This window comes from Myxocyprinus asiaticus, chromosome 21 (genome assembly GCF_019703515.2).
Source record: "Myxocyprinus asiaticus isolate MX2 ecotype Aquarium Trade chromosome 21, UBuf_Myxa_2, whole genome shotgun sequence".
NCBI classification, from domain to species: Eukaryota; Metazoa; Chordata; class Actinopteri; order Cypriniformes; family Catostomidae; genus Myxocyprinus; species Myxocyprinus asiaticus.
This window is the reverse complement of record NC_059364.1, coordinates 15,510,698-15,522,500: the sequence shown is the minus strand read 5'-3', so window position 1 is coordinate 15,522,500 and position 11,803 is coordinate 15,510,698. Positions and strand designations below refer to the sequence as shown.

Here is an 11,803-nt window from a genome sequence, read left to right as displayed (position 1 = left end):
CTAAGCCTCTGTTTTTTATTCTCAGGTTTGAAATTCGAGTGGCAAGTGAATGACTGTGCAGACAAACAGGTATCATGTCTTGTGGAGAAACTTGGTGGGCGAGGCAAAGTAAAGACTGTGGAGGGGAAAAGTGTGTAAAACTCCCCTTGATCAATGGTTTTACAGACTAGATGGTCAAAATAAAAATTTTTACCTTGCAGAAATGTTATCTTTTCAGGTATAATAAACTTGGTCTAATGAAATACAAATATTTGACATGCCAAGTATTCCCAATATAATATTTGAAGTGTCAAAAGTTGTAACTGCTTTTGCATGTATGAGAGTTCAGTTTGGCACTGTTAGCAAACCCTTTTTTGCCATGTCAGAACAACTCATATTTATCCTTATACACCAATGTAGCATTATTCAGCAGATAGGGTTGGTTTTAAATGTTAAAACATCAATGAATAGTATAGTGACAGAAACACTGTTTTTAAAGTTACAATTAGTAATTAGTACAATTAGTACAACTGTGTTACAAATGTATACTTAAATCATGTATTGTGTGATTGTGAAATATCTGTTTTAACTTTGCATCAGGGGTTTACCTTACAATATTTTAAAGCAGTTACTGTCATAGGGCTTTTGCATTATAACATTTATTTTTCAAAGCATACATCTTTTGTTCAGCATAAAATATTTCTGTGGTTGAATGTTTTAATTTGTCCAGACGGACCCATGTCTAAATGAACAGCCACTTTAAAACAGTCTTCCTGTTTCAATGAATAGAAAATAAAAACTTGATAGCTTTTAGCATAATTCAACATCCTTCAGACTTGACATGATTTAACAGATAGTGATTTCATATTTCAGATTCATAAAAGGGATATTTTGACTTTGATGCTGGCACTACGATTACTAGTTCATATATATTTATTACTGTCCACCTCCAATGCTAGTAAAAAGAGACCATTGCTTTTTCAAACAGATAAACCAGCCACAAAATACCAAAAACCAATTTTAAAAGGAATCTGACAGTAATACTAAAAGCTATGTTGTAGGTATGTTTATTAATCATCAAACTTATACAGTGGTCTTTAAACCAGCTACAGAGAGGGCATTCCAAATTCTTTATCCATGTTCCATAAAAGTATGCATACTCATTCACTTACAAGTAATTGCACTAACTGATGTACACTTTATGTACATACGGTTTCCCTTTTAACACTGACATCAGGGGGAGAAATGCAGGAGCACTCAGAAAACATAAGGCAGTTGAGGAATAATTCTGACACAGCCATAAGATTTTACCTGGAATGTGTAAAGTAAAAATCATTCCAGCACATCTCCTAAATAAAAAAAGTTTTATCCAAAAAGTGCAATTTTTTCCCAAGACTACAGTACAACAAAAAGAAAAAACTTCCCAGAATGCTTCATTTTGGTCATCTTAAGGCAATTTTTGGCAAAATGTTTAGTGTTTTCCTCCTCAAACAGAAGTGCCTTCCTTCACCTCTCCACTACTCTCCTGAAAAGACCACAGTAAGATAGAATGATGTTAATGTAGCCATGCAGCGGCTCCCCCTATTAACTTGTATTAATATTTGTGCTGTATTTACCCTTTCATGCAACTGATCCTGCAGGGTCTTGACTTTTTCTTTTTCTTTGGCAAGTAGGTCCTGACTGTTTCTGAGCAGCTGCTGGAGTTTGGTGGCTGCCTGGCCTAAATCTTTAGTCATCTTTCGCTCCATTTGTAGACACTCCTAAAACACCAATTCATGAATATTAGGGCTTTACGCAGAATCTAAATTTCTAAACAAGAAAGTTTAAGAGAAGGTAGAAGGGCTAAATGGACAAAATTAAGGATACAGGAGTTAATTGGAATCAGATAATACTTTATTTTTTTATTCAAACACTACACACTTTATCTATGCCAGATTTCAAAAGCACTAAAGACTATCTTTTCTATTGTATTCATTGTTCATTTTCATTTTATGATGAGTGATTTCAGCTGTAGTAGTAAAATGGAGCTTTAGTGTTCACCCAAAAATGAAAATTCTCTGATCATTTACTCACCCTCATGCCATACCAGATGTGTATGATTTTCTTTCTTCTACTGAACACAAACAAAGTTTTTTTTCTCTAACTCTGTAGGTCCATACAATGCAAGTGAATGGTGACTGGAAATTTGAAGGTCCAGAATGCACATAAAGGCAGCATAACAGCATAAATTATCTTCCTTGCCCAGTAGGTGGCAATATGCACAAAGAATGCAAATTGCCAAAAACAAAAGAAGAATGTAAAAGTGAAAGTGGAGATTTATGGTAAAAAATGACTTAAATATTGATCTGTTTCTCACAAACACTTATCATATCGCTTCTGAAAATATGGATTTAACCACTGGAGCCATACGTATTACTTAATGCTGCCTTTATGTGCTTTTTGGAGCCTTAAAGTTCTGGTCACCATTCAGTTGCATTGTATGGAACTTCAGAGCTGAAATATTTTTCTAAAAATCTTCGTTTGTGTTCAGCAGAAAAAAGAAAGTCATACACATCTGGGATGGCATGAGGGTGAGTAAATTATGAGAATTGTTATTTTTGAGTGAACTATCCCTTTAACTGATTTTTTTTTTTTTTTTTTTTCAACACGGTTATTGGTGAGCGGCCACACCATATTTATTAGCATAGGCCAAAATTTCTATATCAATGCATCCCTAGCCAAAATGCACAGTACCTTCATCTGAGCAACATCCTCCATGGCTTCAGTGTCTCCAGCTGACTTCATTTGTTCCATATGGGTTTGAAGCTGGTTTCTGAGGGTCTCCTGCACCTTAGGAAGAATGAGGGGACGGACATCAAAGTGGATGAATAATGAGCTTAAAATGAAAGATACACAAAGAACCAGATGCTCAACTTGCTAATGTAATTAAAGGGCATGAACACTAACTATGCTTCCATCCAAGGATTTTTTGCGAAAAAAGTTTTAGCGCATCAAAATAAAGCTGATGGATAATTTCACAAGTGTCGACATATTTATTTATAATTTTTTCATTTAACTCTAGTGCATAAACTATGTCGATACTTCAGATGTCATGAAAAACTGTTTTGGAAAAAAAATTGGCATTAACACAAAAATATAGTCTCACATGACAGAATTTACCACAATCGTTAGCCTGTGTTAATCATGACGACAAGGTATACATCCTTGAAAGCCAATTTATTGTACGTGATTATGGATTGATCTTAACGGCATACCTGCACAGATCTGATGCTGCAAACATGACACTTCCAGGAGGGCCACCACAAATCTCTCATATCATGCACATCGACAAGTGCACGGAAAACAAATGAATGGCCACTGTTTGCGATTAATTTAATCCATCCGTTTATTTATTAAAGTTGCTTTTCCACACCATTCAAAATAATAGACGGCAGTCATGGAATTAGCCCATAATACAAAAAAACAAAAAAACATATTTCTATGCACAAAGATGTTTTAAATTAAAAATAAATACACAATACTAGGAGAAAAGCATCAGTGTGCTTTTTTGGAACACTAACAGCCCGATTCTATAAAATTGTTAGCTTACTTTTGAAAAAAACCCAGCAAAATTCCCTGTATTAAATTAAATAAATTACCAAATGAATAAAGCATTAAATAAAATAATAAATTTTACCAAAACTTAGGAGGAAAAAATATTAGGGGAGGCGAAAGGTACACAATTAGCGATACACACACATTTCTGTATGGAAATGGCTTAAGGGCAGATTTCTTTTGCGATAAACCAAAACTTATGCGACAAAGTGTTTTTTTTTAGGCATGATTACTCTTACTCTTATATCTCACACCGGACTGTCATAAATTATATTATTATTATTATATTATATTCTCTCTTAACAACTTACTATCAACCGACAGCCTGAATGTCAATACAGTACAATACTGTACAATACAACCTACTGTACATTCTATATATACTACTATATATACTTTTTTTTATTGAATAATGTGTATCTATATAGTGCGTATTGTATACTGTACAGTGTCTGTTATTATTTGTATATTGTTGTGTGTAATTATGTATATATTAGACATTAAATTGTGTTGTGCTAATTTGATGTTATTGTAAATTGGTATATGTCTCATCACTGTCACGACTGCTACGTTGATCGGAACTGCACCCAAGAATTTCACACACCATTGCACTTGTGTATATGGTTGTGTGACAATAAAAGTGATTTGATTTGATGTCATCACGCACACCATTTTTATCAATAAAAGGCCATTTGAATGGAAACAGGCAGAAGACGGCAAATTGGGCAAAAAATGTTTTACGCATTTTCACTGTCGGTAACAAAATAGCACGAAAAGTGGATGGAAACTAGGCTACTGATGTACCTGCTCTACTTCTGCAGACAGCTGATGGTTTAGAGCCTGTTCACTTTGCAGTTTTTCCACCATCTGCTCAGCCTGGATCTGAACCACAACACATATTTAAACCATGTCAGTCCAAACTGTTATCGCAGTTAGAAAAATCAGAGATAGACAGTGTGATAACATTTCATTACAGGTCAAAATTCATCTTGTAGCTGCTACAAAACCTTTCCATGCCAGCCAACACAAAAGCTTCACTGGTGCATTTTGAAAATTAAAAATCAGTAGCAACAAGACTAAAACTTCAAAAAGCAAGCAGTAAGATCTTTTAAATGCAAAAGTCAAGAGACAAATGTTAGTGGTTAAAAAGGTAAGAATCCAGAAGTGCAGATATTCATATGTGAAAACAGCTGCCGTGGTTAACAGAAGCTATTGAAACAAGATGCTGAAATATGAATGGTTGGAATTATAAGTTCGATGTCCCCTTATTAGCAGCACTGGATAGTGTGACAATTCTGTCATCATTTGCTCACCATCATGTTGTTCCAGACCTGTATGACTTTCTTTGTACTGTGGAACCCTTAAGGAGATGTTAGGCAGAAGCTTAGCCTTAGTCATCATTGTATGTAAAAAGATGAAAGTGAATGGTGACTGAGGGTAACACATATTAGCCAAAACTAATCTGCCTAATATCTCCTAATATAAAAATTAAATTCATACAGGTTTAGACTGACTTGAGGGCAAGCAAATAATGACAGCACTTTCATTTTTGGGTGAACTGCCCTTTAAGTGATAGAGACAGAGACTGTGTCTCAAAACCTAGAGAGATTCCTAACTAGATAGTATTTTAGGGGAATCATCAACATCATTAGGTTTTGGAACACAGCCACTGACTACAGCTAGCAGTTCCACAAATGCAGTGTATATCTAGTGCTGCTCAGTAAGGTGTGCAAGGTGCCCCTGTGCGTCGCACCCTAACCTGACACTCCTCCGCCTCAGGCTGCCCGTTCTCAGCCACTCCCGGAGCTCGCAGTGTCACATCACCAAGCTGCTTCCTGACCTGAAAAAGAAAGCAGTCACTCAAGAAAAACCACCTCTTTGTTGGCACAGGATTGAGGGTAACACTATTAGAATTCTGGGTGTAAATTCTCACCATATGGTTTTGACATCAGGGGGGAAAAAAGGTAACTGACCTGTGAAAGCTCCTCCCTCTGTGTCTGAATCTCTTTCTGGGCTGCACTCAGTTGTCTTTCCGATTCCGATAAAAGCTGCTTTAACTGAAAACAAGCAAAGGAACTGTTAAATGCCAGGGCATAAATAGCCTCTCACTAGATGGTCATATGTATGTGAAGCTGATTTAAAGCCTATTCACAACAAGCACAAATTTTTCGCACTGAAATATTTTTTACGTGAACAATGCATAGCTTATTGGTGCCATCTTGTGAAACCGGTAGTTACAGACTCAATTACTGACTCATTGGGCTCCGAGGATTTCTATAATAATTTTGAGGAGCATAAAACTTTTGATTGACGCTAATAGCTATGGAGTCCCCAGTTAAAGCAAGAAAACAATAATAATGCTTAGAACAAGAAACCACCGAGACACAAAGAGCTGGATAAGAGAGAGCTTCAAACAGAGAAAGACGGCAATAAAGCAACAGAAAAAAAAACATCATAATGGGCTATGATAGTTTTCAAAGGTTGGCCAGTTGAGTAGGGCTGGGTATTGATACAGACTTCCCATTTCAATTACGATTTACAAGCTCTCAATTCAATATCGATTCATATGGGTATATTTCAGTTGAGTTATAATGTCCCTTTTGCTTACATATGAATGAAATGATAAAGTTAAATATACAGGGCACCTTCTAACTACATACTTCACAAAAATAATAAATTTTACTCATTACATTTAATTAGTTTTTCATCATTTTGGTCACATTTTGGCTTTTTAAATATAAACAAATTCATGTTTTCCATCAATAAATATGATATAATATTGCATATATTATGTTTTGTTTAGGGCTGTCAATTGATTAATTTTTAATTGAATTAATTACATGGTATGGCGATTAATTAATCGCAATTAATGGCATACATAAATATTTGCTGATAAAGCCCCTCAAGTAACAATAATTTAATATATAATGACTAAATAATTATAAATAGTTATTTAAATAATCATATATATAAATAATAATACAATTAAAATGCATTACATTATTTAGGCAAGTTAATCATTAAAAAAAGACAAAACAAAAAGTGGCTTTAGAATGCAATATAGTTTATTTCCATATTATTGAACATAAGCTTATCATTGACCAACAGTTCATTTTGCAATTTAATTCGTCAACCAGTCCGAGATTTATTATAAGGGCTTGTCTAAGGACGCATCAATGTACACATGTATCAGACGGACGCTTTTGGAGCATCTTGGTTGCGTTGTGTCATAAACAACAAGGTTGCTGTGTCAAGATAAAGTTTAAAACTTAGAAAAACACGTCTTGAGATCACTGCCTTTTGGATTTGCACTCCATCAAGCTGTGTTTGTATGCAAGAGCATGTTCTCATCTTGTGTTGTCTGCCCTCTGTAAGTGTGGTTTGTTCTCTGTCTGTTAGAGCTGCGCGTTGTAGTGATAGGTCATTCATGAACGATTTGTTCATTTTGAACGAATCTTTTATGTGACTCAGAGTCGTTCGTTCTTTTATCACGTGACAGCCGTATACGCAATGCAGTGACAAAAGAACAAATGACTCCGACAAGAAGATTCCAGAGATGAACTAATCTTTCTGTTTCTCATAATTTGTCCTTGGCTGCATTATCAATTTTTCCTTATTGGGACTATAATCAAAGTTTGCGTAAGTAGACATGTTGGGGGGGCATCTGGCTATTGAAAATGTAACGTTTTTATTTAATTCTGCTCAAATGAACGAAATTAACTAAACGACTTGAATAAAGATTTGTTCATTTTGCTTAACGAGACTCAAAGATTCAAGTCAATAAAATGATCCGATCTTCCCACTACTAGCGCATTGCCTTTACAGTGAGTTTTGCTTACTGCCCCCTGTAGAAAACAGTTGGTACTTCATGTTTGAATTCCTTATATGGAAGGAACATTCCTTATTACGGTCTGGGGATATGATTAATTGCGATAATTTTTTTAACAGGATTATTGTTTATATAATTAAATCGCACCGAATTAACGCATTAAATCGACAGCCCTAGTTTGGTTACATGTTTATAACATGGATAGCTCCGGTCCTGGATGCTGATTGGTCAACAGCTGTGCTTTATTCATGATAAAGCACAGCTCTGACCTCTTCATGGAACTTTTTATTTGTATCACTCAGCTGCACCCATAGCTGACAGTTATTCTTGTAGCCAAGCAATGTTCTATTTACTGTTTACTTTGAGACTATATTTTCTTGCAGAAGGATGAATTGTGTCCTTAATATTTTTATTATGTGGTGACCGTTTTATAAAAGCAATAAAATACTTGAGGCTGTCTCATATTGTGAACATAGTCAAGGCTGAAGGGGTTGCAGGCACTCCGCTTCGCAATGTGCCTAAAACGCCCTTTAGCCATGATGGCCTCTCATGCTTTATTGCTTAATTATGGTTTAATTGCATAATTTGTACCATTTACAAGTATTTACACTGATTTGTTGAACACATGCTAAAACCGGTACTGTCTCTTTAAGAAAACCGATTGTTCTGTAAAGACCGTCTCTAAATGAGCGCATGTTAACGAGAGAGAGACTTCAATGGCTTTATCTCATCTGTGCCATGCATGATTAGAATTACATTTTTATTTTTTGTTGTTTTTGATCAACAACTGATTCTAAAGAACAGAAAGGGTATTAAAAGTGACATTATTCAATGACAAATGCATCAAGTGGATCTCGTCTTTGGACACACATTACACAGAACAACTTTTACTCTCATCATGCAGTGAAAGGATTTTGCTGCTGCATAATTCACCACTATACTACACAATCACTGGTAAGTGAAGTCTGAACATTTATCAGCCAGTTGCCAAATATCTACATTTTATTTGCATCGTGCAGAATTTGGTTGCATACGCATATGACTTCCTTTGATTGTGTAGAGGGTTGCACAGAGTAAAAGGTCGATCTTGGGATTTAAGAATTGATATAGAGATTGTTCAAATTAAGATTGCGACGCATCGGAAAATCTATATTTTTACTCACCCCTACAATTGAGGGAAAACAGACTGATCACAACAGGTAGAAAACCTCAATAAAGTTCTAGTCATTTTATGCATCTATTCAAAATGCAAACGGTCAGCCTTCTTCAATAGCTAGTTACATGACATAAGGGCTGGTAACAGCAAAAACTGAAAACAATTTAGATCTTAAAGAGTAACAGATCTGTTACAGTTTAGTGATGGGTTGCATTTTGCATTAAAATTGTGAACGACATGAGTATATGCCACTTTTTTCGCTTATCTGAGGGACTTTTTTTTTTGTACACCCCAAAAAAATAAGCATTTTGTTAGGCAATTTGCATCACTGTAAGCGTTAATAGGCCTCAAGTCAGGAGTTTTCCCTCACATGCATCATCTCTTCAGATTGGCTCTGGCTGTCCGTAGAAGCTGACTGAATGTGTTCCTTTAGTTGGTCCTCTAGCAAAATAACCTTGTCCTTCAGCTGCACACAAATGAACAAATGTATATACAAGACTCGAGTCAGTAAGAATTTTTAGTGTGTTTTTCTTTACAAACTCAGTTGCAATCAATGGAGTACTTACCAAACAAATAATTAGCTTGCTGCATACGTGACAATCAAATGTTGCTCAGTGAGGAAACACTCATTTAGGTACAGCTGATTAAAGTAGGCTAATCTGAAAGTGAATCATGATGAAAAGATTTGTCTTTGTCTTGGTGAGGTGAGAGTGGTACCTGTTGACTGCTTTGATTCTCCGCTCTCAAACTCTCTGTTGTCTCTTCTAATTCTTGAACCTTTTTGAGTGCCTAAGAAAACAAGACAAAATGACATGTTGGCAAAATGTCAGGCTGAAACTTGCACTCAGTATCCCTCAGTAGTGGAATGATCCTCCAAACTCCACACAAAAATCAGAGTCCATCACAATTTTCAAAAATGTGAATGTAAAACTATTTTAAAGTTTTGCACTTATGCTACATCTCTATTTTAGCCTATACTGGGTTAACTTTTCAATTTGTATTGCAGTACTGCTAATATTATGGTAATAATATTACCATAATATTCCCTCCTGTAAGCTAATAAATGCTTTAAATTATTATTTTTTTCAAATCAATCTACACTCCATACCCCGTAATGACAAAACAAAAACCAGATTTTTGATAACTTTGCAAATTTATTAAAAAGAAAAATCTGAAATATCACAATGACATAAGTATTCAGACCCTTTGCTATGACACTTGAAATTTAGCTTAGGTGCATCCCATTTCTCTGAATCGTCTTTGAGATGTTTCTACACTTTGATTGGAGTCCACCTGTGGCAAATTCAATTGATTAGACATGATCTGGCAAGGCACACACCTGTCTATATAAGGTCTCACAGCTGAAAATGCATATCAGAGCAAAAACCAATCCATGAGGTCAACGGAACTGCCTGCAAAGCTCAGAGACAGGATTGTGTCGAGGCACCGATCTGGGGAAGGTTACAGAAACATTTCGGCTGCATAGAAGGTTCCCAAGAGCACTGTGGCCTCCATGATTCTTAAATGGAAGAAGTTTTGAACAACCAGAACACTTCCTAGATCTGGCTGCCCAGCCAAACTTAGCAATCTGGGGAGAATGGCCTTGGTAATAGAGGTGACTAAGAACTCGATGGTCACTCTGGTTGAGCTCCACAGAACATGTATGGAGATGGGAGAAACATGCACAAGGACAACCATCAATGCAACACTACACCAATCTGGGCTTTATGGCAGAGTGGCCAGACAGAAGCCTCTCCTCAGTGCAAGACACATAAAAAAGCACCTAAAGGACTCTCAGACTGTGAGAAACAGGATTCTCTGGTTTAATGAAACAAAGATTGAACTGTTTGGCCTCAATTCCAAGCATCATGTCTGGAGGAAACAAAGCACCGCTCATCACCTGCGTAATACCATACCAACGGTGAAGTATGGTGGTGGTAGCATCATGCTGTGGGGGTATTTTTCAGCGGCAGGGACTAGGGGACTGGTCAGGGTTGAAGAAAAGCTGAATACACAAAAATACAGAGATATCCTTAGTGAAAACTTGGTCCAGAGTGCTCAGGACCTCAGACTGGGCTGAAGGTTCACCTTCCAACAGGACAATGACCCTAAGCACACAGCCAAGACAATGCAAGAGTGGCTTAGGGACAACTCTGTGAATGTCCTTGAGTGGCCCAGCCAGTGCCCGGACTTGAACCCAATTGAACATCTCTGGAGAGACCTGAAAATGGCTGTCAACTGACAGTCCCCATCCAGCCTGACAGAGCTTGAGAGAATATGCAGAGAAGAATGACAGAAAATCCCAAAAACCAGGTGTGCAAAGCTTGTCACATCATACCCAAAAAGACTTGAGGCTGTAATCGCTGCCAAAGGAGTTTTTTCTTTTTAATACATTTTCAAACTTCTCAAAAATCTGGTTTTTGCTTTGTCATTATGGGGTATGGAGTTTAGATTGATGTGAAAAATTAAGGGGTCTGAATACATTCAGAATGCACTGTAGGTCTATTGTCATTTCTCTCCTATGTGGTAGGAAAGGTAATTAAATATAAAGGCACAGTGCAGAACATGTAATGGAAAAATACTAAACACAAAGTTTGGTAGTCGACACAGTAGCAATATATATGAACATTAAAAATTATCCCATTGAACCTCAAATGCTCCCAGTGGTCAACTTGGGGCATGTGTGTGTATGTACTAAAATAGTATGTAGACACACCATCCTCAGTTTCTCCTCTGATTCTGTTATCTTGGTCCTCCACACACTTTCCTCCTCCTCTACACTCTTCTGAAGGGTCTTAAGCATCCCCTCCTGTAAAACACAAAACAGACCTGGCTCAATCCACTTTCCATTAAAGCTTTTCTGAAACAGATTCCTGGAGTATAATCTTACCGTCTCAGCCAGTACACTCCTGTACTGTTCACACTCTGCCTGTAGTGTAGACTGACTCTCTTGGGCTGTCTGTAGTTTTCCCATTACCTCCTATTAAATAAAAACAGCATTGTAACCTTTACAAGTCTGCCTCATATTCCCACTAAGGGACGACAAAGAGCCAGTTTATCATGAAAAAATTACAAGGCCAGAAACTGCTGCATTCTTACCAACATCTCTGGGCTTTGCTGGGATTCTGGGGTCTGCTGCTTTTGATTTAATGCCTCTTGTGCTTTCACAGCAAAGTCCTGCAGCCATTTTGTCTGAATAAATAAGATGCACAGAATCGTCTAGCATTCAATGACTTGCACAGAGG

At 36.7% G+C, this 11,803-nt stretch overlaps 2 protein-coding genes across 3 annotated transcripts in view; one reads left to right on the top strand and one right to left on the bottom strand.

Moving 5' to 3' along the window:
- cfl1l (cofilin 1 (non-muscle), like) overlaps window positions 1-807 on the top strand; it is a 7,670-nt gene extending 6,863 nt beyond the window's left edge. The window contains exon 4 of the mRNA XM_051648709.1: window positions 26-807. Within this exon, the coding sequence (XP_051504669.1) occupies window positions 26-138 (113 nt within the window). The 3' untranslated portion in view covers window positions 139-807. The remainder of the gene's footprint in view (window positions 1-25) is intronic.
- Window positions 808-1,030: 223 nt separating this feature from the next.
- Window positions 1,031-11,803, bottom strand: part of LOC127412380 (ribosome-binding protein 1-like) — a 34,286-nt gene continuing 23,513 nt past the window's right edge. Inside the window, exons 19-29 of one of the 2 annotated variants that reach the window (XM_051648688.1) lie at window positions 11,658-11,750; window positions 11,449-11,538; window positions 11,275-11,367; window positions 9,276-9,347; window positions 8,929-9,024; window positions 5,547-5,630; window positions 5,333-5,413; window positions 4,378-4,455; window positions 2,713-2,802; window positions 1,596-1,739; window positions 1,031-1,504 (exon numbers count right to left, since the gene is read on the bottom strand). In XM_051648688.1, coding sequence (XP_051504648.1) covers window positions 1,466-1,504; window positions 1,596-1,739; window positions 2,713-2,802; window positions 4,378-4,455; window positions 5,333-5,413; window positions 5,547-5,630; window positions 8,929-9,024; window positions 9,276-9,347; window positions 11,275-11,367; window positions 11,449-11,538; window positions 11,658-11,750 — 960 coding nt within the window. In that variant the 3' untranslated portion in view covers window positions 1,031-1,465. Of the gene's footprint in view, window positions 1,505-1,595; window positions 1,740-2,712; window positions 2,809-4,377; window positions 4,456-5,332; window positions 5,414-5,546; window positions 5,631-8,928; window positions 9,025-9,275; window positions 9,348-11,274; window positions 11,368-11,448; window positions 11,539-11,657; window positions 11,751-11,803 lie in introns of both variants that reach the window. The other variant, XM_051648687.1, reaches the window with a different exon arrangement.